The 26,634-nt window shown below is 36.9% G+C and overlaps 1 protein-coding gene across 1 annotated transcript in view; it reads right to left on the reverse strand.

The window, feature by feature from the left end:
• LOC133243087 (dachshund homolog 2-like) overlaps positions 1-26,634 on the reverse strand; it is a 298,941-nt gene that overhangs the window by 113,063 nt on the left and 159,244 nt on the right. The window contains exon 5 of the mRNA XM_061409548.1: positions 16,563-16,646. Within this exon, the coding sequence (XP_061265532.1) occupies positions 16,563-16,646 (84 nt within the window). The remainder of the gene's footprint in view (positions 1-16,562; positions 16,647-26,634) is intronic.

Consider the following 26,634-nt stretch of genomic DNA (forward strand, 5'->3'; position numbering starts at 1 on the left):
TGAATACCCCAACAAAAAGACAAAGACTGGCCGAATGGAATACAAAAACTAGACTCCTATATATGCTATTGAGAAGATACACTCCTCAAAACAAGGGACAAATACAGACTGAAAATGATGGGCTGGAAAAAGATATTTCACGCAAATGGAAACCAAAAGAAATCAGGAGTAGCAATACTCATATCAGATAAAATAGACTTTGAAATAAAGGCCGTGAAAAGAGACAAAGAAGGACACTACATAATGATCAAAGGATCAATCCAAGAAGAAGATATAACAAGTATAAATATATATGCACCCAACATAGGAGCACTGTACTATGGAAGGCAAATGCTAACAAGTATGAAAGGGGAAATAAACAGTAACACATTAATAGTGGGAGACTTTAAAACCCCACTCACAACTATGGATAGATCAACTAAACAGAAAATTAGCAAGGAAACATAAACTTTAAATGATACAATAGACCAGTTAGACCTAATTGATATCTATAGGACATTTCACTCCACAATGAATTTCACCTTTTTCTCAACCACACAGAAAACCTTCTCCAAGATAGATCACATCCTGGGCTATAAATCTACCCTTGGTAAATTAAAAAAAAAAAAAATTTCAAGCCTCTTTTCTGATCACAGTGTGGTAATATTAGATGCCAACTACAGAAGGAAATGGAGAAGGAAATGGCAACCCACTCCAGTACTCTTGCCTGGAAAATCCCATGGATGGAGTAGCCTGGTAGGCTGCAGTCCATGGGGTCGCTAAGAGTCAGGCACAACTGAGTGATTTCACTTTCACTTTTCACTTTCATGCATTGGAGAAGGAAATGGCAACCCACTCCAGTATTCTTGCCTGGAGAATCCCAGGGACAAAGGAACCTAATGGGCTGCCATCTATGGGGTCACACAGGGTTGGACATTACTGATGTGACTTAGCAGCAGCAGCACAGAGGAAAAAAAAAAAAGACTATTAAAAGTACAAACATATGGAGGATAAACAACTCGCTTCTGAATAACCAAGAAACCACAGAAGAAATAAAAAAGGAAATCAAAATATGCATAGAAACAAATGAAAATTAAAACACGACTACCAAAAATCTCTGGGATTCAGTAACAGCAGTGCTAAGGGGAAGGTACATAGCAGTACAAGCTGCCCTCAAGAAACAAGAGAAAAGTCAAATAAATAACATAACTCTACATATGAAGCAACTAGAAAAAGAAGAAATGAAGAAACTGAGGGTTAGTAGAAGAAAAGAAATCATAAAAATTAGGGCAGAAATAAATCCAAAACAAGGAGGCCATAAAAAAATCAACAAAGCTAAAAGCTGATTCTTTGAGAAGATAAATAAATTAGAAAAACCATTAGCCAGACTCATCAAGAGAAAAAGGGAGAAGAATCAAATCAACAAAATTATAAATGAAAATGGAGAAATCACAACAGACAACACAGAAATACAAAGGATTATAAGAGACTATTCTCAGCAACTATATGCCAATAAAATGGAAAACTTGGCTATTATAAACAGTGCTGCGATGAACATTGGGGCACTGTTTATAATAGCCAAGACATGGAAGCAACCTAGATGTCCATCAGCAGATGAATGGATAAGAAAGCTGTGGTACATATACACAATGGAGTATTACTCAGCCATTAAAAAGAATACATTTGAATCAGTTCTAATGAGGTGGATGAAACTGGAGCCTATTATACAGAGTGAAGTAAGCCAGAAGGAAAAACATAAATACAGTAATACTAACGCATATATATGGAATTTAGAAAGAGGGTAACAATAACCCGGTGTACGAGACAGCAAAAGAGACACTGATGTATAGAACAGTCTTATGGACTCTGTGGGAGAGGGAGAGGGTGGGAAGATTTGGGAGAATGGCAATGAAACATATAAAATATCATGTAGGAAACGAGTTGCCAGTCCAGGTTCGATGCACGATGCTGGATGCTTGGGGCTGGTGCACTAGGACTGCCCAGAGGGATGATATGGGGAGGGAGGAGGGAGGAGGGTTCGGGATGGGGAACACATGTATACCTGTGGCGGATCCATTTTGATATTTTGCAAAACTAATACAATTATGTAAAGTTTAAAAAAAAAAAATAAAAAAAAAAAAGAGCTGGGAAAAAAAAATGGAAAACTTGGAAGAAATGGACAAATTCTTAACAAAGTATCACCATCCAAAATTGAACCAGAAAGAAATATAAAATCTTAACAGATCTATCACAAGCACAGAAATCGAAACTGTAATCAGAAATCTTCCAACAAACAAAGTCTCAGGACCAGGTGGCTTCACAGGGGAATTCTACCAAAAATTTAGAAAATAGCTAACACCTATCCTTCTCAAATTCTTCCAGAAAATTGCAGAGGAATGTAAACTTCCAAACTCATTCTATGAGGCCACCATCACCCTAATACCAAAACCAGACAAAGATGCCACCAAAAAAATAAATAAATAACTACAGGACAGTATCACTTACGAACATAGATGCAATAATTCTTAACAAAATTCTAGCAAACAGAATCCAACAACATATTAAAAAACATCATACATCATAACCAAGTGGGCTTTATCCCAGGGATGCAAGGATTGTTCAAGATTCGGTAATCAATCAATGTGATGCACCATATTAACAAATTGAAAGATAAAACCATATGATTATATAAATAGATGCAGAGAAAGGCTTTGACAAAATTCAACATCCATTTATAAAAAAAAAAAAAAAAAAACCTCCAGAAAGCCTAAGGAAACAAAAGACCTATATACACAGAAAACTATAAAACACTGATGAAAGAAATCAAAGATGATGCAAATAGATGGAGAAATATACCATGTTTATGGATCTGAAGAATCAATATAGTGAAAAGTAGTATACTACCCAAAGCGATCTATAGATTCAATGCAGCCCCGATCAAGCTATCAACAGTATTTTTCCTAGAACTAGAACAAATAATTTCACAATTATTATGGAAATACAAAAAAAAAAAAAAAAAAAAACCTCAAATAGCCAAAGCAATCTTGAGAAGAAAACTGGAACTGGAGGAATCAACCTGTCTCACTTCAGGCTCTACTACAAAGCTACAATCATCAAGACAGTATGGTACTGGCACAAAGACAGAAATATAGATTAATGGAACAAAATAGAAATCCCAGAGATAAATCCACACACCTATGGACTTCTTATCTTTGACAAAGGAAGCAAGAATATACAAGGGAGAAAAGACAATCTCTTTAACAAGTGGTGCTGGGAAAACTGGTCAAATACTTGTAAAAGAATGAACTAGAACATTTTCTAACACCATACACAAAAATAAACTCAAAATGGATTAACAATCTAAATGTAAGACCAGAAACTATACAATTCCTAGAGGAAAACATAGGTAAAACACTCCCTGACGTAAATCACAGATGGATCCTCTATGACCCACCTCCCAGAGTAATGGAAAAAAAGCAAAAATAAACAAATGGGACCTAATTAAACTTTAAAACATTTGTGCAATGAAGGAAACTGTAAGCAAGGTGAAAAGACAGCCTTCAGAATTGGAGAAAATAATAATAATGAAGAAACTGACAAAGAAGTATTCTCAAAAATGTACAAGCAGCTCCTACAGCTCAATTCCAGAAAAATAAACGATCCAATCAAAAAATGGACCGAAGAACGTAACAGTCATTTTTCCAAAGAAGACATACAGATGGCTAACAAACACATAAAAGATGTCCAACTTCATTCATTATCAGAGAAATGCAAATCAAAACCATAGTGAGGTACCATTTCATGCCGGTCAGAATGGTTGCTATCAAAATATCTACAAACAATAAATGCTGAAGAGGGTGTGCAGAAATGGGAACCCTCTTACACGGTTGGTGGGAATGCAAACTAGTGCAGCCACTATATAGAATAGTGTGGATATTCCTTAAACAACTGCAAATAGAACTGCCATACAACCCTAGCAATCACACTGCTGGGCATACACACCAAGGAAACCAGATTTGAAGGAGACACGTGTTCCCCAATGTTGATTCCAGCACTGTTTACAATAGCTCGATCATGGAAGCAACCTAGATGTCCATCGGCAGATGAATGGATAAGAAAGCTGTGGTACATATACACAATGGAATATTACTCAGCTATTAAAAAGAATGTGTTTGAATCAGTTCTAATGAGGTGGATGAAACTGGAGCCTATTATACAGAGTGAAATAAGCCAGAAAGAAAAACACCAGTACAGTATATTAACGCATTTATGTGGAATTTAGAAAGATGGTAACAATGATCCTATATGCGAGACAGCAAAAGAGACACAGATGTAAAGAACAGACTTTTGGACTCTGTGGGAGAAGGCAAGGATGAAATGATTTGAGAGAATACCACTGGAACATGTATATATCATATGTGAACTAGATCACCAGTCCAGGTTCAATGCATGAGACAGCCCTGAGCACACTGGTGCACTGGGATGACCCAGAGGGATAGGATGGGGTGGCAGGTGGGAGGGGGTTTCAGCATGGGGAACACATGTACACCCATGGCTGATTCATGTTAATGTATGTCAAAAACCATCACAATATTGTAAAGTAATTAGCCTCCAATTAAAATAAATAAGTTAATTTTAAAAAGAAGATTTAGGTAACATCTGCGATTATCTCAGGAAAAGATTAAGATAATGAAGCACCTGCCTGAATAGAAAGTATTTACATTATAGTGTCAGTATATACCCCAAAGCTTTCTCTGAGGCTCAGGATAAAGAATCCACCTGCAATGAAGATCACAAGTTCGATCCATGGGATGGGTAGATTCCCCAGAAGAGGGCATGGTAACCCACTCCAATATTGTTTCCTGGAGAATCCACATGGGCAGAGGAGCTTAGTGGGTTACAATCCATAGGGTCACAAAGAGTCAGAAACCACTTGATGACTGAACATATGTGTGTGTGTGTGTGTGTGTGTGTGTGTGTGTGTGTATGTGTGTGTGTGTGGTCCTGAATGGATAGTCATTTACTTCTCCAGGGATTCTTCCCAACCCAGGAACTGAACCCAGTTTTCCCACATTGCAGGCAGATCCTTACCATCTGAGCCACCAGGGAAACCCCAAACTGAAATTAGCCTATTTGTAAAAAATAATAAATGATAGTACCTTTATTTTCATTTATTTTTACACAGATATGCTAATTTCAGTTTAGCAGAGGGTTTAGAACATGTATTGATGCTATGATAGTATATTTATTTTGGGCTTGATATGATAGTATCTTTGTTTTAGGCTTCCCTGGTGGCTGAATGGTAAAGAATCTGCCTGCAATGCAGGAGACCTGGGTTTGATCCCTGGGTCAGGAAGATCCCCTGGAGAAGGGAATAGCTACCTACTCCAGGATTCTTGCCTTGAGAATTCCATGGACAGAGGAGCCTTGTGGGCTACTGCCCATGGGGTTGCAAAGACTTGGAAATGACTGAGCAACTAACACTTTCATTTTCATCTTTATCTTAGATTAAATATACTTTATGTTCTTAAGATTCTTAAGGATGTTCAAACCATTATCTTTTCATCTATAGTGGACTGACTTAAAATGTAATGTTTTAGTGGACTCAAGTATTGGGGTTGATGATAAATTTATTGTTCCAGTATTTAGATAGCATGCCAAAGTTTGATCATTGGCACTTATTTTACATATAAAGTTTTCAATAGATACAATCAATGTTAAGTGTAAAATATCAAAAAGCCCCTGTATTCCTACTAGCAGTTTCAGAAACCAAAGGCTGCCAAGGGCAGAGGGCCTTTCTTTGTGCCTTTGCTTCCACATGGGTAAGGTAGAGTGGATAGTCCCAAAGTCTCTAAAAAATTCCAAAACTGATTGCTAAAAAATTATGTAATACAATGTCATAATATACAATTGATTTGGTCAATTTGTTTGAATATATGTAGAAAAATAAAATCAAAGTCTTTAACTGACCAGTCAGTTTAGTGAAACTATTAATACTTGAGTCAAAACTAAAATATCAATTTTGATAATTCATATCAGATACAATATAAAGGGACATCACTGCCAGGAAAGCCTAGATCATATAGACTATGAAATGTCTGCATATGAAAACTCAAGGCAAAATGCAGATTATCATTTGAGATACATATTACACTGTCTGTCACCTAATTTTACAAGATAGAGCAAGGGGCAGTCTACATGAAGCATATTCTATGGTATTTCATTTTCTGAAAATTTAGACATAACAGTAAAGTTGGCATTTTCTAATTTCCAGAGCCATGGATGATACTACTCAATAAAATCATGATAATATTACTCTAAACAGATGTGAAAACATATGTTTGCCACAGTTGTATAAACTGCCTACTTGTCAAACTTAATGAATGTTGAGACTTCTACTTTAAACTGCATTCCCTTTTAAGAACTAAAATCTATTTCAGGAAAATATATTTTATCTTAATACCACAAATCCAGCTGGTAGAACTTGACGTAGAAAATCTCATTTAAAAGAAAGCTTTTGAATGACCCTGAGGGGCAGTCCTAAGATGATGGAGGAATAGGATAGGGAGAACTCTTTCTCCCCCACAAATTCATCAAAATACCATTTGAACACTGAGGAAATTCCAGAAAACAACTTCTGAACACTGGCGGAGGACAGCAGGCACCCAGAAAGCAGCCCATTCTCTTTGAAAGGAGGAGGACAAAATATAAAAGACAAAAAGAGAGACAAAAGAGTTAGGGGTGGAGACCCAGCTGCGGGGAGGAAGTCATGAAAGAGGAGAAGTTTCCAAACACCAGGAAGTCCTCTCACCAGCAGGTCTGTGTTGAGTTCTGGAATCTCAGAGGGCTAACCAGGAGGGGAAAAACAAAACAAAACAAAACAAAAACAAACAAAACAAAACAAAAAACAGAATATGCACCTAAACACCACTCCCAGTGGAGAAGTAGCCCAGATGCTCGTGGCCACCAGCAGAGAGTGGGGCATGAATATGGAGGTATGGGTTGAATGCTTAGGGTAAGGATGGGAACTGAATGTCTTGAGGACAACCTAAGGGATGTAACATGAGATAGCAACCCAAACTGTGGGATAGCCAGAGAGAGAGAAAAAAGAGAGAGAGAACTTCCCGACAAAGAGCTGTAACCTAAGGCATAGCCTGGTCTGCTCACAGAACAAAAGACTGAGTGAATACCAGAGGAGAGCTAGCCGGGTGTAGAATGGCCCATCTCCCCACCAGAGGAAGTGAGGCAGGCAGGCAACAGCCAGAGCCAGAAGGCAAGGGGCAACCTTGGCCCCAGAGATGGCATCCTCCACCAAATTGTGAGCAGGCTCCCAGTTGCTAAGTCTTCCTGGGATTCTGGATGGTGGATATCTGCCAGGAGGGTCACAGCCTGAGATCAGCTCCCCAGAGGAGATGCATGGTACACCTGAGACAGCACTCTCATGGTGCAACCAGGAAATCAAGCAGCTGGGGCCAGGGAGGTGATAAGACACACCGTATACCTGGGACAGTGTACTCACCAAGCACCTGGTTATCTGAGATGCTTGGACCTGGGAAGGGCACAAAACAAAGGCCCAAATGAATCAGTGCCTTTGTGGAGTACCCAAGAACCTGAACCTGAGTGGCTTAGACCTGGGAAGTGCAGGCAACCCTGAGCCTTGTTGGACAGTCCCCCTGGGGAGCAACCAGGAGTCTGAGCAGTGTAGACCAGGAAACACACACTCAGTGAGCAGAGTCAAACCCAATGTGGCCCAGTCACTGTGAGCACTCCCAACACAGGCCAGTGATATTTGTTTGCAGTGTTCCTCCCTCCCCAAAGCACAACTAAACAAGTGAGCCTAAATATGTGACCACCTTCGCCCCCTTGTGTCAGGGCAGAAATTAGACACTGAAGAAACTTGGAAACAGAGAAAGCTGAAATACACAAAGAGGGAACTGCTTTGGAAGTGAAAGGTGCAACAGGTTAAAACATTGTAGTTAGCACCGACTACATTAGAAGAGGCCAATAGACCTTGAGAAGAAGTATAAGCTGGAACAAGGAACTATATGAAACTGAACTAACCCCACATTGCCCTCAACAGCTCCAGAGAAATTCCTAGATGTATTTTACTATTATCACTTTTTAATATCTAAATTTTAAAATTATTTATTACTCTTTTAATTTTCATTTTTACAACTTATTTTACCTTGCAAAAAAAAGACCCCATTTTACACCAAATTGCATATGTATATATTTTTTATAATTTTGTGACTTTTTTTAATATTGTATTTTTTGAGAGTCTAAACTCTACTCTAGATTTTTAGTATTTGCTTTTTAGTATTTTTTTTTTATCAACTTTGTACCTTTAAGAATCTAATCTTCAATACCCATTTTACTTAGGGGTGTGATTACTGGCTTGACTGCTCTCTCCCCTTTTGACTCTCCTTTTTCTCCCCCAGGTCACCTCTATCTCCTCACTCTCACTCCTCTTCTCTACCTAACTCTGTGACTTTCTTTGGGTGTTCTAGGCTGTGGAGAACACTTAGGGAACTGACTACTGGCCAGATTTGTCTCTCTCCTTTTGACTCCCCTTCTCCTCCTGGCCACCTCTATTTCCTTCCTCCCACTTATCTTCTCTATGTAACTCTGTGAAACTCTCTGGGTGTCCCTCACTGTCGAGAGTCTTTTCACCATTAACCTATATGTTTTATAATCAGTGTGGTATGGATGGAGAATTCTTGAAGCTACTGTAAGAACAAGACTGAAAGCCAGAGGCAGGAGGCTTAAATCCAAAACTTGAGAACACCAGAAAACTCCTGACTCCAGGGACCATTAATTGACAAGAGCTCATCCAAAAGCCTCCATACCTGTACTGAAACCAAGCTCCACCTAAGTGCCAACAAGTTTCAGCGCAAGACATACCAAGTTATTTCCCCCAAAACACAGGAACATAACTCTGAGCATTAAAATACAGGGGGCCAAAAGTCACACCAAACCCACAGACACCTCAAAACTCACTACTGGACATTTCATTGCACTCCAGAGAGAAGAGATCCAGCTCAACCCATCATAACACTGATGAAAGCTTCCCTAACCAGGAAACCTTGACAAGCCACTCATCCAATGCCACACATATGGAAGAACCTCCACAATAAGAAGAACCACAAAATTCCAGCACACAGAAAGGCCACCCCAAATACATCAACTTAAACAAAATGTAAAGGCAGAGAAATATTCGGCAGGTAAAGGAACATGATAAGTACCCACCAAAGGAAACAAAAGAGGAGGACATATGGAGTCTACCATAAAAATAATTCAGAATAATGATAGTAGAGATGATCCAAAATCTTGAAAACAAATGGAGGTACAGATAAAGAGACTAGACACAAGGATTGAGAAGATGCAAGAAATGTTTAACAAGGACCTAGAAGAAATAAAAAAAAAATAGTCAATCAATAATGAATAATGCAATAACTGAGATAAAGGCACTCTGGAGGGAACCAACAGTAGAATAACTGAGGTAGAAGAGAGGATGAGTGAGGTGGAAGATAGAATGATTAAAATAAATGAAGCAGAGAAGAAAAAAGAAAAAAAAAAGAATTAAAAGCAATGAGGACAACCTCAGAGACCTCTGGGACAATGTTAAATGCACCAACATTTGAATCATTGGAGTCCCAGAAGAAGACAAAAAGAAAGGGCACCATGAGAAAATACTTGAGGAGGTAACAGTTGAAAACTTCCCTAAAATGGGGAAAGAAATAGCCACCCACTTCGAAGAAACCAGAGAGTCCCAAACAGTATAAACCCAAGGCGAAACACCTCAAGACACATATTAATCAAATTAAAGAAGATCAAATACAAAAAGCAAATATAAAAAGCAGCAATGGAGAAGCAACAAATGACACAGAAGGGGATTCCCATAATGATAACAACTGATCTTTCAATAGAAATTCGTCAGGCCAGAAGGGAATGGAAGGACATACTGAAAGTGATGAAAGAGAAAAATATACAACCCAGATTACTGTACCCAGAAAGATCTCCTTCAAAGATGAAGGAGAAATCAAAAGCTTTACAGACAAACAAAAGCTGAGAGAACTTAGACCACAAATCCAGCTCTTCAACAAATGCTAAAGGATCTTCTGTGGACAACAAACACAGGAAAGGTTTATAAACTCGAACCCAAAACAACAAAGTAAATGGCAAAGGTATCATACTTACAAATAATTACCTTAAATGTAAATGGGTTGAATGCCCCATCAAAAAGACAAAGACTGGCTAAATGGAATACAAAAACAAAACCCCTATATATGCTGTCTACAAGAGACCCACCTCAAAACAAGGGACACATACAGACTGAAAATGAAGGGCTGGGAAAATATATGTCATGCAAATGGAGACCAAAAGAAAACAGGAGTAGCAATATTCATATAAGATAAAATAGACTATGAAATAAAGGCCGTGAAAAGAGACAAAGAAGACACTACATAATGATCAAAGGATAGATCCAAGAAGAAGATATAAAAATTATAAATATATATGCACCCAACATACAAGCACTGTACTATGGAAGGTAAATGCTAACAAGTATGAAAGGGAAATTAACAGTAACACAATAATAGTGGGAGACTTTAAGACCCCACTCACAACTATGGATAGATCAACTAAACAGAAAATTAGCAAGGAAACACACACTTTAAATGATACAATGGACCAGTTAGACATAATTGATATCTATAGGACATTTCACCCCCAAAAAATGAATTTCACCATTTTCTCAAGGGCACACAGAACCTTCTCCAAGATAGACCACATCCTGGGCCATAAATCTAGCCTTGGTAAATTCAAAAAAATGAAATATTTTCAAACCTCTTTTCTGCAGTAAGATTAAAGGTCAACTAAAAAAAAAAAACTATTAAAACTAGAAACATATGGAGGCTAAACAACATTATTCTGAATAAAAAACAAATAACAGAAGAAATCCAAAAAGAAATCAAAATATGTATAGTGTACACCTGTGGCGGATTCATGTTGATGTATGACAAAACCAATACAATATTGTAATGTAATTAACCTCCAATTAAAATAAATAAATTTGTATTAAAAAGAAACAAGTACATGAAAATGAAAACACAATAACCCAAAACCTATGGGACTCAGTAAAAGCAGTGCTAAGGGAAAGGCTCATAACAATAAAAGCTTACCTCAAGAAACAAGAGAAAAATCAAATAAAGAACCTAACTCTACACATGAAGCAACTAGAAAAAGAAGAATTTAAGAACCCCAGGGTTATTAGAAGGAAAGAAATCATAAAAATTAGGGCAGAAATAAATCCAAAACACAGGAGACCATAGCAAAAATCACCAAAGCTAAAAGCTAATTCTTTGAGAAGATAAATAAAATAGGAAAACTGTTATCCAGACTCATCAAGAAAAAGGGAGAAGAATCAAATCAACAAAATTTGAAATTAAAATGGAAAAATCACAACAGACAACACAGAAATACAAAGTATCATAAGAAACTACTATCAGCAACTATATGTCAATAAAATGGACAAATTTTTAGAATGGCAAAACCAATACAATATTGTAAAGTAATTAGCCTCCAATTAAAATAAATTTATATTAAACAAAAGAAAAGTATAACCTTTTAAAACTGAACCAGGGAGAAATAGAATATATTCACAGACACATCACAAGAACAGAAATCGAAACTATAATCAGAAATCTTCCAACAAACAAAATCCCAAGACCAGATGGCTTCACAGGGGAATTCTACCAAAAATTTAGAGAAGAGCTAATACCTATCCTACTCAAACTCTTCCAGAAAATTGCAAAGGAAGGTAAACTTCCAAACTCATTCTATGAGGCCACCATCACTGTAATACAAAAACCAGACAAAGATGCCACAAAAAAGAAAACTACAAGCCAATATCACGGATGAACATAGATGCAAAAATCCTCAACATAATTCTAGAAAACAGAATCCAACAACATACTAAGAACAACATACATCATGACCAAGGGGACTTTATCCCAGAGATGCAAGGATTCTACAATATTTGCAAATCAATCAATATGATGCACCACATTAACAAATCGAAAGATAAAAAACATATGATTATCTCAATAGATGCACAGAAAACCTTTGACAAAATCTAACATCCATTTAGGATTAAAAAAAAAAAAAACAGAAAGTATGAATAGAAGGAACATACCTCAACATAATAAACGGCTTATCTGGTAAACCCACAGCAAACATTATCCTCAGTGGTGAAAAACTGAAAGCATTTCCCCTAAAGTCAGGAACAGGACAAGGGTGCCATTCTCATCACTACTATTCAACATAGTTTTGGAAGTTTTAGCCACAGAAATCAGAGAAGAAATAGAAATAAAAGGAATCCAGATTGGAAAAGAAGAAGCAAAACTTTCACTGTTTGCAGATGATATGATCCTCTAGATAGAAAACCCTAGATTCCACCAGAAAATTACTACAGCTGATCAATGAATATAGTAAAGTTTCAGGATATTAAAATTAACACACAGAAATGCCTTACATTCCTGTACACTAACAATGCAAAGACAGAAAGAGAAATAAGGAAACAATTCCATTCACCATTGCAATAAAAAGAAAGAAAAAAAAAAAAACTTAGGTATAAATATACTCAAAGAAACAAAAGACCTATATATAGAAAACTATAAAACACTGATGAAAGAAATCACAGATGATACATAAAGATGGAGAAATATACAATGTTCATGGATTGGAAGAAACAATATAGTGAAAATGAGTATACTACCCAAAGTAATCTATAGATTCAATATAGTCCCTATCAAGATACCAATGTATTTTTCAGAGAACTAGAACAAATAATTTCACAACTTGTATGGAAATACAAAAATCCTTGAATAGCCAAAGCAATCTTGAGAAAGCAGAATGAAACTGAAGGAATCAATGTGTCTGACTTCATACAATACTGCAAATCTACAGTCATCAGGATGGATTGGTACTGGCACAAAGAGAGAAATAGAGATCAATAGAACAAAACAGAAAGCCCAGAAATAAACCCACACACCTATGGACACCTTATCTTTGACAAAGGAGGCAAAAATATACAATGGAGAAAAGACAATCTCTTTAACAAGTGGTTCTGGGAAAACTGGTCAACCACTTGTAAAAGAATGAAACTAGAACACTTTGTAACACCATACACAAAAATAAACTCAAAATGGATTAAAGATCTCAATGTAAGACCAGAAACTATAAAACTCCTAGAGGAGAACATAGGCAAAACACTCTCTGACATAATTCACAGCAGGATCCTCTATGGCCCACCTCCCAGAGTAAGATGGTAACAATAACCCTGTATACGAGACAGCAAAAGAGACACTGATGTATAGAACAGTCTTATGGACTCTGTGGGAGAGGGAGAGGGTGGGAAGATTTGGGAGAATGGCATTGAAACATGTATACTATCATGTATGAAACGAGTCGCCAGTCCAGGTTTGATGCACGATACTGGATGCTTGGGGCTGGTGCACTGTGATGACCCAGAGGGATGGTATGGGGAGGGAGGAGGGAGGAGGGTTCAGGATGCGGAACACATGTATACCTGTGGCAGATTCATTTTGATATTTGGCAAAACCAATACAATATTGTAAAGTTTAAAAATAAAATAAAATTTAAAAAAAACACAGAGGATTATCTCTGTAATATCACTGTCCAAAAAGAATGCAGCTTCTTTTAATAAAATGAAATGACATGATATAATACCTTGAAAAAAAAAAAGCAAAAATAAACAAGTGAGACTCAATTAAACTCAACAGCTTTTGCACAACGAAGGAAACTATAAGCAAGGTGAAAAGACAGCCTTTAGAATGGGAGAAAATAACAGCAAACAAAGCAACTGACAAATAATTAATCTCAAATATATATAAGCAGCTCATGCAACTCAATTCCAGAAAAGTAAATGACCTAATGAAGAAATGGGCCAAAAAATTCAACAGACATTTCCCCAAAGAAGATCTACAGATGGCTAACAAACACATGAATGGTTGCTCAATGTCACTCATTATCAGATAAATGCAAATCAAAACTACAACGAAGTACCATCTCGCGCTGGTCAGAATAGCTGCTATCAAAATGTCTACAAACAATAGATGCTGGAGAGGGTGTGGAGAAAATGGAACCCTCTTATGCCATTGGCTAGAATGCAAACTAGTACAGCCATTATTGAGAACAGTTTGGAGATTCCTTAGAAACCTGGTAATAGAACTGTCATATGACCCAGCAATCCCACTGCTGGGCATACACACCAAGGAAACCATGTGTACCTCAATGTTCATCGCAGCACTGTTTACAATAGCTAGAACATGGAAGCAACCTAGATGTCCATCGGCAAACAAGTGTATAAGAAAGTTGTGATACATATACATAATGGCATATTACTCAGTTCTTAAAGAGAATTCATTTGAGTCAGTTCTAATTAGGTGGATGAAACTGGAGCCTGTTATACAGAGTGAAGTAAGTCAGAAAGAAAAACACCAATACAGTATATTCACACATATATACAGAATTTAGAAAGATGGTAACAATAACCCTATATGTTAGAAAGCAAAGGAGACACAGAAGTAAAGAACAGACTTTTGGACTCTGTGGGAAAAGGAGAGGGTGGGATGATTTGAGAGAATAACTTTGAAACATGTATATTACCATATGTGAAATAGATCGCCAGTCCAGGTTTGATGCATGAGACAGGGTGCTCAGGGCCAGTGTACTGGGACGATTCCAAGGCAAAGGATGGGGAAGGAGGTGGAGGGGGTGGTTCAGGATGGGTAACACATGTACACCCATGGCTAGTTCATGTCACTTTATGGCAAAAGCCACTACAATATTGTAATTAATTAGCCTTCAATTAAGATAAATAAATAAATTTTAAAAATAGAGAAATAAAAATTTAAGAAACAAAAAATAAAATAAAACAATGACCCTAAACCAAATAAATCAAGGAATGAATAAATCAGAAAAAAGATAAGCTTTCCATTATAACTGAATAAATGCAGTTTAATATGTCACTCTTGTCTATTAATATCCTCATCAGGATGTGTGACCAATCTATTTCAAATGAGTATAACTGTGCCATTCCACAGCAAGAGACTCAGAAATGGCAGTGCATACCACTGTGTATTTTTATGAAATTCAGTTACTGTACATCTGTACTAGCACTCCAGCTGATTTTTCATTAGACGTAGCAGTGTGTCCTTGAGCATTGCAGCACACAAGCCAGTCCTAAATGCCACTGTGACTTATGGGGTTTGCAGTTCTGATGGAATCATGTGTATCATGTACAGCTTGAGATTTTCCTAGAAAATCTGCTTTACTACCAAGCTGTCCTTCAAATTGTCATCACTTGCTGGGAAAGAGGTTTCAGGAACAAATTGTTGCTGAGTTATGAATGAAGTTTCATCTTTAACTACAGTTCCATTACCTCTGTAAGTGTTTGGGTAATTTAATATACTAAACTTGACTTCTTCCACTCTGACAACTTTTCTGAAATCAAGCATTTACAACTTGGGCCCCAGAAAGTACAGTCTTTGAATAAGAAAAGACAAAACATATGGCAAGAAAACCAAACATGGTTCGATGAAATTAAAATCCTAGAATATTCCAAATTCTGACTAAAACGCTCATCTAGGTAATTAGAAAGCAAGTTAAGTCTAGAGAAAAAGTAAAAGAAAATTCTCTGTCAACTCCTCAGCTGTTCATGGAGGGTTTTTTTTTTTTTTTCCTACATATTATCAGCATCTTTATTAAAGACAGAAAAATGCATCCTAATAGTGAAGTACAGTCAGACCATCTGGTGATCTGACAAATTACCTATTAGCTTATGTTCTTTAGCTTAGAGTTAATAAATTCATGATGACAATCATAGTGCATAGCCTATAACATATGCCGATATATTTTCCTTTACTCTTACCTTAAGTCTTTTAAACAAAGTTGTACTCAGTTTTCATATCAAGGAAATGTGACTGAAATTCTTACTCTCCCTACCTTCTTCAAACAGATATCCTAAGAAAAAATTGGATGCTGTGCAGAAATTACACATTTGTCAGTTGATTACAAGCCAGATTGATGTCATCATTCTAGGTAAATACATGATTGGAGTAGCTTGCTAAAATTTCATTTGAAATGTCTAAATCAGCATATACTTTTAAAATCACTTTTGCATGTTGAGGGTAACATCTTTCCTGCATGACAGCAACTCAAGTTTTTCAAACATAACCATAAAATGATGATTAATTTAAATATAGTCAACAAAGTACAAACATAATAAAAAGAGAATCAGATGTCTCTAATCAGGCATAATATAAAGAGCTTAGGGTAAAACTTCCAACCACAGGCACTAAGAAACTTCAGGTTAATATGTTATTTATAATATCAAATAAAATTCAGGTAAATATTATTTTTAATACTAAAAGAATTTATCCAAAGTCAGTATAGATCTATTCTGACTGAGGGAAATGTGTATACAATATACCGCAATAGGGTGTTAAGTGAGCTAGTGTCCAATCTTTATATGTACATTAAATAAGCAAAAATTATTTTACCTTTATTTTCCCTTTGGAATTTTTTGATAGTTGGTCCAGTATCCTGGTCAACAATAAGGTCCTCTCTATTGTTGGGCATCATAACTATAAGTAAAAGATTTAAGTGAGTAATTCTCTTGCAAAATACACAAAAGAAAAGCAGAAAAGCATTGCATAAATAGCTATTTTACCCCAATAAATAACTAACAGGAATTTTATACACTTCTACTTATGAACCACTGAAAAGATTTTTGTTGGTATGATGATCATGCAATTTAAAAATCAATAAGCTGCTCAATCACGATTTTTAAAGTATAATTAATGCATAGTACATATATAATTTCTAACATATTTCTTTAAATCATTTAAAATATATCCTCTTTTAAAATTCATGTGCAAATTAGCTATTTACCTCTATAATCAATAATTCCAAAAATGCTTCTGAAATGAATTTTGCATTTAATCTTATGAGTTTAAAATAATTATGATTCAAATGTACCTTACAGAGTTTTTGCAAATATATAGCAAAATTAATAGATATGATATAATTTTCTGGTCATTGTTGTAAGTACTTCACAAAACATTTATATTGAAAGAGGAAAATCATGACAATTTCAGTTTATCACTTAATATTCCTTATTTATACTTTATTAAAATATTATATAGCACCATCAATAAATATGGTCACTTTAAAACAAAAATCATCAAAACTTTTTATGCAGTTATAGACAATCTCATCATGCTTCAACAATTGCTGAATGCACATAAAGAGTATAATTGCTGTCAGTGTAATTAGAAATACTTTATGTTGTCAAGATTTTTTTTTATAATACTATACTGCTTTGACATATTTTATTTATAAACATAAGACATCCTTTAAAATATGTGTATGACGGTTCAGTTCAGTCACTCAGTCATGTCCAACTTTTTGTGACCCCATGAATCGTAGAACACCAGGCCTCCCTGGCCATCACCAACTCCCGGAGTTCACTCAAACTCACGTAAATCGAGTCGGTGATGCCATCCAGGCATCTCATCTTCTGTCATCCCCTTTTTCTCCTGCCCCCAATCCCTCCCAGCATCAGAGTCTTTTCCAATGAGTCAGCTCTTTGCATGAGACGGTCAAAGTATTGGAGTTTCAGCTTTAGCATCATTCCCTCCAAAGAACACCAAGAGCTGATCTTCAGAATGCACTGGTTGGATCTCCTTGCAGTCCAAGGGACTCCCAGGAGTCTTCTCCAACACCACAGTTCAAAGGCATCAATTCTTCGGTGCTCAGCTTTATTCACAGTCCAACTCTGACATCCATACATGACCACAGGAAAAATCATAACCTTGACAAGGCGGACCTTTGTTGGCAAAGTAATGTCTCTGCTTTTCAATATGCTATCCAGGTTGGTCATAACTTTTCTTGCAAGGAGTAAGCATCTTTTAATTTCATGGCTGCAGTCACCATCTGCAGTGATTTTGGAGCCCAAAAAATAAAGTCTGACACTGTTTCCACTGTTTCCCTATCTATTTCCCATGAAGTGATGGGACCAGATATCATGATCTTTGTTTTCTGAATGTTGAGCATTAAGCCAACTTTTTCACTCTCCTCTTTCAATTTCATTAAGAGGCTTTTGAGTTCCTCTTCACTTTCTGCAATAAGGGTGGTGTCATCTGCATATCTGAAGTTACTGATATTCCTCCTGGCAATCCTGATTCCAGCTTTTGCTTCTTCCAGCCCAGCATGTCTCATGACGTACACTGCATATAAGTTAAATAAGCAGGGTGACAATATACAGCCTTTACGTACTCCTTTTACAATTTGGAACCAGTCTGTTGTTCCATGTCCAGTTCTAACTGTTGCTTCCTACCTGCATATAGGTTTCTCAAGAGGCAGGTCAGGTGGTCTGGTATTGCCATCTCTTTCAGAATGTTCCACAGTTTATTGTGCTTCACACAGTCAAAGGCTTTGGCATAGTCAATAAAGCAGAAATAGATGTTTTTCTGGAACTCTTGCTTTTTCCATGATCCAGCGGATGTTGGCAATTTGATCTCTGGTTCCTCTGCCTTTTCTAAAACCAGCTTGAACATCTGGAAGTTCACAGTTCACGTATTGCTGAAGCCTGACTTGGAAAATTTTAAGCATTACTTTACTAGCATGTGAGATTAGTGCAATTGTGCAGTAATTTGAGCATTCTTTGGCATTGCCCTTCTTTGGGATAGCAAGGAAAACTGACCTTTTCCAGTTCTGTGGCCACTGCTGAGTTTTCCAAATTTGCTGGCATATTGAGTGCAGCACTTTAACAGCATCATCTTTCAGGATTTTAAATAGCTCTCCTGGAATTCCATCACCTCCACTAGCTTTGTTTGTAGTGATGCTCTCTAAGGCCCACGTGACTTCACATTCCAGGGTGTCTGGCTCTAGGTGAGTGATCACACCATAGTGAACATCTGGGTTGTGAAGCTCTTTTTTGTACAGTTTTTCTGTGTATTCTTGCCACCTCTTCTTAATATCTTCTGCTTCTGTTAGGTCCATACCATTTCTGTCCTTTATCGAGCCCATCTTTGCATGAAATGTTCCCTTGGTATCTCTAATTTTCTTTAAGAGATCTCTAGTCTTTCCCATTCTGATGTTTTCCTCTACTTCTTTGCATTGATCGCTGAGGAAGGCTTTCTTATCTCTTCTTGCTATTCTTTGGAACTCTGCATTCAGATGCTTATATCTTTCCTTTTCTCCTTTGCTTTTCATGTCTCTTCTTTTCACAGCTATTTGTAAGGCCTCCCCAGACAGCCATTTTGCTTTTTTGCATTTCTTTTCCATGAGGATGGTCTTGATCCCTGTCTCCTGTATAATGTCATGAATCGCAGTCCATAGTTCATCAGGCACTTTATCTATCAGATCTAGTCCTTTAAATCTATTTCTCACTACCACTGTATAATCATAAGGGATTTGATTTAGGTCATACCTAAATGGTCTATTGGTTTTCCCTACTGTCTTCAATGTAAGTCTGAATTTGGCAATAAGGATTTCATGTTCTGAGCCACAGTCAGCTCCCGGTCTTGTTTTTGCTGACTGTATAGAGCTTCTCCATCTTTGGCTATAAAGAATACAATCAATCTGATTTTGGTGTTGGCCATCTGGTGATGTCAATGTGTAGAGACTTCTCCTGTGTTGTTGGAAGAAGGTGTTTGCTATGACCAGTGCCTTCTCTTGGCAAAACTCTATTAGCTTTTGCCCTGCTTCATTCTGTATTCCAAGGCCAAATTTGCCTGTTACTCCAGGTGTTTCTTGACTTCCTACTTTTGCATTCCAGTCCCGTATAATGAAAAGGAAATCTTTAGGGATTTTAGTTCTAAAAGGTCTTGTAGGTCTTCATAGTACGTTCAACTTCAGCTTCTTCATCAGTAGTCGTTGGGGCATAGACTTGGATTACTCTGATATTTAATGGTTTGCCTTGGAAACAAACAGATCATTCTGTCTTTTTTTTTTTTTTTTGTAGAAATATACTGGAACTTTATTTTTTTTAATTTTATTTTATTCTTAAACTTTACATAATTGTATTACTTTTGCCAAATATCAAAATGAATCCACCACAGGTATACATGTGTTTCCCATCCTGAACCCTCCTCCCTCCTCCCTCCCCATACCATCCCTCTGGGTCGTCCCAGTGCACTAGCCCCAAGCATCCAGGATCGGGCATCGAACCTGGACTGGCATCTCGTTTCATACATGATATTTTACATGTTTCAATGCCATTCTCCCAAAACTTCCCACCCTCTCCCTCGCCCACAGAGTCCATAAGACTGTTCTATACATCAGTGTTTATTTTGCTGTCTCGTACACAGTGTTATTGTTACCCTCTTTCTAAATTCCATATATATGCGTTAGTATACTGTATTGGTGTTTTTCCTTCTCGCTTACTTCACTCTGTATGATAGGCTCCAGTTTCATCCACCTCATTAGGACTGATTCAAATGTTCTCTTTTTAATGGCTGAGTAATACTCCATTGTGTATATGTACCACAGCTTTCTTATCCATTCATCTGCTGATGGATATCTAGGTTGCTTCTATGTCGTGGCTATTATAAACAGTGCTGTGATGAACATTGGGGTACACGTGTCTCTTTCCCTTCTGGTTTCCTCAGTGTGTATGCCCAGCAGTGGGATTGCTGGATCATAAGGCAGTTCTATTTCCAGTTTTTTAAGAAATCTCCACACTGTTCTCCATAGTGGCTGTAGTAGTTTTCATTCCCACCAACAGTGTAAGAGGGTTCCCTTTTCTCCACACCCTCTCCAGCATTGATTACTTGTAGACTTTTGGATCGCAGCCATTCTGACTGGTGTGAAATGGTACCTCATAGTGGTTTTGATTTGCATTTCTCTGATAATGAGTGATGTTGAGCATCTTTTCATGTGTTTGTTAGCCATCTGTATGTCTTCTTTGGAGAAATGTCTATTTAGTTATTTGGCCCATTTTTTGATTGGGTTATTTATTTTTCTGGAGTTGATCTGTAGGAGTTGCTTGTATATTTTTGAGGTTAGTTGTTTGTCCGTTGCTTCATTTGCTATTATTTTCTCCCATTCTGAAGGCTGCCTTTTCACCTTGCTAATAGTTTCCTTTGTTGTGCAGAAGCTTTTTAAGTTTAATTAGGTCCCATTTGTTTATTTTTGCTTTTATTTCCAATATTCTGGGAGGTCGGTCATAGAGGATCCTGCTGTGATGTATGTGGGAGAGTGTTTTGCCTATGTTCTCCTCTAGGAGTTTTATAGTTTCTGGTCTTACATTGAGATCTTTAATCCATTTTGAGTTTATTTTTGTGTATGGTATTAGAAAGTGTTCTAGTTTCGTTCTTTTACAAGTGGGTGACCAGTTTTCCCACCACCAGACCCACCTCAAAACAGGGGACACATACAGACTGAAAGTGAAGGGCTGGAAAAAGATTTTACATGCAAATAGGGACCAAAAGAAAGCAGGAGTAGCAATACTCATATCAGATAAAATAGATTTTAAAACAAAGGCTGTGAAGAGAGACAAAGGTGGTCACTACATAATGATCAAAGGATCAATCCAAGAAGAAGATATAACAATTATAAATATATATGCACCCAACACGGGAGCACCACAGTATGTAAGACAAATGCTAACAAGTATGAAAGGAGACATTAACAATAACACAATAATGGTGGGAGACTTTAATACCCCACTCACACCTATGGATAGATCAACTAAACAGAAAATTAGCAAGGAAACACAAACTTTAAATGATACAATAGACCAGTTAGACCTAATTGATATCTATAGGACATTTCATCCCAAAACAATGAATTTCACCTTTTTCTCAAGCGCACATGGAACCTTCTCTAGGACAGATCACATCCTGGGCCATAAAGCTAGCCTTGGTAAATTCAAAAAAATAGAAATCATTCCAAGCATCTTTTCTGACCACAATGCAGTAAGATTCGATCTCAACTACAGGAGAAAAATTATTAAAAATTCGAACATATGGAGGCTGAACAACACGCTGCTGAATAACCAACATATCACAGAAGAAACCAAGAAATAAATCAAAATTTGCATAGAAACGAATGAAAATGAAAACACAACAACCCAAAACCTGTGGGACACGGTAAAAGCAGTCCTAAGGGGAAAGTTCATAGCAGTACAGGCATACCTCAAGAAACAAGAAAAAAGTCAAATAAATAACCTAACTCTACACCTAAAGCAACTAGAAAAGGAAGAAATGAAGAACCCCAGGGTTAGTAGAAGGAAAGAAATCTTAAAAATTAGAGCAGAAATAAATGCAAAAGAAACAAAAGAGACCATAGCAAAAATCAACAAAACCAAAAGCTGGTTCTTTGAAAGGATAAATAAAATTAAACCATTAGCCAGACTCATCAAGAAACAAAGGGAGAAAAATCAAATCTATAAAATTAGAAATGAAAATGGAGAGATCACAACAGACAACACAGAAATACAAAGGATCATAAGAGCCTACTATCAACAATCATATGCCAATAAAATGGACAACGTGGAAGAAATGGACAAATTCTTAGAAATGTACAACTTTCCAAAACTGGACCAGGAAGAAATAGAAAATCTTAACAGACCCATCACAGGCACGGAAATTGAAACTGTAATCAAAAATCTTCCAGCAAACAAAAGCCCAGGTCCAGACGGCTTCACAGCTGAATTCTACCAAAAATTTAGAGAAGAGCTAACACCTATCCTGCTCAAACTCTTCCAGAAAATTGCAGAGGAAGGTAAACTTCCAAACTCATTCTATGAGGCCACCATCACCCTAATACCAAAACCTGACAAAGATCCCACAAAAAAAGAAAACTACAGGCCAATATCACTGATGAACATAGATGCAAAAATCCTTAACAAAATTCTAGCAATCAGAATCCAACAACACATTAAAAAGATCATACACAATGACCAAGTGGGCTTTATCCCAGGGATGCAAGGATTCTTCAATATCCGCAAATCAATCAATGTAATACACCACATTAACAAATTGAAAAATAAAAACCATATGATTATCTCAATAGATGCAGAGAAAGCCTGTGACAAAATTCAACACCCATTTATGATAAAAAAAACTCTCCAGAAAGCAGGAATAGAAGGAACATACCTCAACATAATAAAAGCTATATATGACAAACCCACAGCAAACATTATCCTCAATGGTGAAAAATTGAAAGCATTTCCTCCAAAGTCAGGAACAAGACAAGGGTGCCCACTTTCACCATTACAATTCAACATAGTTTTGGAAGTTTTGGCCACAGCAATCAGAACAGAAAAAGAAATAAAAGCAATCCAAATTGGAAAAGAAGAAGTAAAACTCTCACTATTTGCAGATGACATGATCCTCTATATAGAAAACCCTAAAGACTCCACTAGAAAATTACTAGAACTAATCAATGACTATAGTAAAGTTGCAGCATATAAAATCAACACACAGAAATCCCTTGCATTCCTATACACTAATAATGAGAAAACAGAAAGAGAAATTAAGGAAACAATTCAATTCACCATTGCAACGGAAAGAATAAAATATTTAGGAATATATCTACCTAGAGAAACTAAAGACCTATATATAGAAAACTATAAAACACTGGTGAAAGAAATCAAAGAGGACACTAATAGATGGAGAAATATACCATGTTCATGGATTGGAAGAATCAATATAGTGAAAATGAGTATACTACCCAAAGCAATTTATGGATTCAATGCAGTCCCTATCAAGCTACCAACGGTATTCTTCACAGAGCTAGAACAAATAATTTCACAATTTGTATGGAATGACAAAAAAACCTTGAATAGCCAAAGCGATCTTGAGAAAGAAGAATGGAACTGGAGGAATCAACCTACCTGACTTCAGGCTCTATTACAAAGCCACAGTTATCAAGACAGTATGGTACTGGCACAAAGACAGAAATATTGATCAATGGGACAAAATAGAAAGCCCAGAGATAAATCCATGCACATATGGACAACTTATCTTTGACAAAGGAGGCAAGAATATACAATGGATTAAAGACATTCTGTCATTTTTGAGACTGCACCCAAGTACTGCATTTCAGACTCTTTTGTTGACCATGATCGCTACTCCATTTCTTCTAAGGGATTCCTGCCCACAGTAGTAGATATAATGTTCATCTGAGTTAAATTCACCCATTCCAGTCCATTTTAGTTCACTGATTCCTAGAATGTCATCATTCACTCTTTCCATCTCCTGTTTTACCACTTCCAATTTTCATAGATTCATGGACCTGACATTCCAGGTTCCAATGCAATATTGCTCTTTATAGCATTGTACCTTGCTTCTATTACCAGCCACACACACAACTGGGTATTGTTTTTGCCTTGGCTCCATCCCTTCATTCTTTCTGGAATTATTTCTCCACTGATCTCCAGTAGCATATTGGGCACCTACTGACCTGGGGAGTTCCTCTTTCAGTATCCTAGCATTTTGCCTTTTCATACTGTTCATGGGGTTCTCAAGGCAAGCATACTGAAGTGGTTTGCCATTGCCTTCTCCAGTGGACCACATTCTGTCAGACCTCTCCACCATGACCCGTCCATCTTGGTTGGCCCCACCAGGCATGGTACTCTAATATTTCCCTATGTGCTCTGCTTATAACCAGTACTCTAAATAATTCTCTCTCTCCTTTTTCCTCTCCAGCCCCTCCCTCATCAATACAAAGATTGTTCTAATAGAAGAATATGTGTTTCTTGATTGCTTAATGGTCATTTGGCTATATCCTAAGACTCCCTTTAATCAGTTGCACACAATATTGTAACAAGTAAATTAGGCTTTATCCACAGAAGAGAGTTAAGCTAGAAAACTTCTGTCACTTCTTCCAGGAATTAAATTTACTCCAGTATGGATATTAGCTAAAAGTTCTAATTCAGTGGTTCTTAACTCTGGCTGCACATTAGAATATTCTGAGGATATATTGAAAAGCAAAACAGAACGCTGCTGTTAGGCTCTATACTACACCAGGTACATGAGACTGAGCGTGTGGCCTGGGCATCCATATTTGTAAACCTTCCATAGGCGATCATAATGGGGAGACAGTTTTGTGAGTCACTGAGATCACTACAAAGCTAAATAGCTACAAAGAATACATAAAATTGAGAAGCTAAATGAGACTTGGATGAATTTCCACAAGAGTGAAATCATCTTTATCCTTTCCCAGAACAAATCCAGAATGTAAAACCTTCCCTAATCCCTCAAATTCCTTTCTTCCCCCACAAAAACATTATTTTGGACAGACTTGAGATGATCATTATTATGAATTGTAAAAATTTAGAATTTACATGAAATAAATATTCCTATAATAAGATTAAAAGAAGAGCAGAAATTATTTTCCCTATAGGAAATGGATACCTACAAAATTGGACTTGTGTAGGTATAGAAGATTAACAAAGATTTTACTTAGCTCACCTGACTCATAATTATCATATATTATATGAAAATTAGTTATAGCTGAATGCAGTGGGTAACATCTGTATGCCTGAGTAGGATCAGACAGCAGTTGATAAGCAATCAAGGTAAAGCCACAGAGAAAAAAAAATAATGTTTATCCATCACATTTCCTTAGTGCTTTAAATTTCTGAAGTATTTCCCCACATATTATTTCATTAGACCTCAGAAAACTCCAGTGCAATAGGCAGAGCATTAATCATATCTATGCACGTGTGTGGGTTCCAGGTCACTTGAGTCGTGTCTGACTCTGCAATGCCATGGACTGTAGCCTGCCAGGCTCCTCTATCCATGGGATTCTCCAGGCAAGAATACTGGAGCGGGTTGCTATGCCCTCCTCCAGGGGATATTCCTGACCCAGGTATCAAACACACATCTCTATGTCTCTTGAATCGTCAGGCAGGTTCTTTACTACCTAGAAGCCCAATCATATTCATATGTTAGGTAAAGATACTCATGGTGGTTAAGTGACATACCCAAGATGTCATAGCTAATTAGTGCCAGACTGTGGCTAGATTAGAGTCTCCAGTATACCAGATCACTGAAAATAATATTATACTATTTATGGAACAATGTCCTAGGTGTAAGACTTCTGAAACAATAAAAAAATGTGTGAAAAATCATGCCAAATATTAGATCAAATATTTTTTTATCTAAATTATTGTTGCTGTTATTCAGTTACTAAGTCGTGTCTGACTCTTTGTGACCCCATGGACTACAGCACATCAGGTTTCCTGGTCCTTCACTATCTCCCAAAGTTTGCTGAAACTCATGTCCATTGAGTCAGTGATGCCATACAACCATCTCATCCTCTGTTAACATTAAAATTGTTGAGATTATTGCAAATCATATATTGATTCACTTTTTAATCACTCTTACATAATCAACTGCACAAAATATATTTTATCATCCATTATTCAAAGGGTGCTGTGAATATAGCAAGTGATTTGTGTCACACTAGCTGCTAAATACCAACATATTGAATTAACCTATATTCTATAAAACTCCCATCAAATTGTTCCCATCAGATCCAGTGATACATTATTTAAGACTCTTCTGGAGAACAAACTACTAACATTTTTGTTGTTGTTGTTCATATGACTTTTCCAAT

Source organism: Bos javanicus, chromosome X, assembly GCF_032452875.1.
Source record: "Bos javanicus breed banteng chromosome X, ARS-OSU_banteng_1.0, whole genome shotgun sequence".
Classification (NCBI taxonomy): domain Eukaryota; kingdom Metazoa; phylum Chordata; class Mammalia; order Artiodactyla; family Bovidae; genus Bos; species Bos javanicus.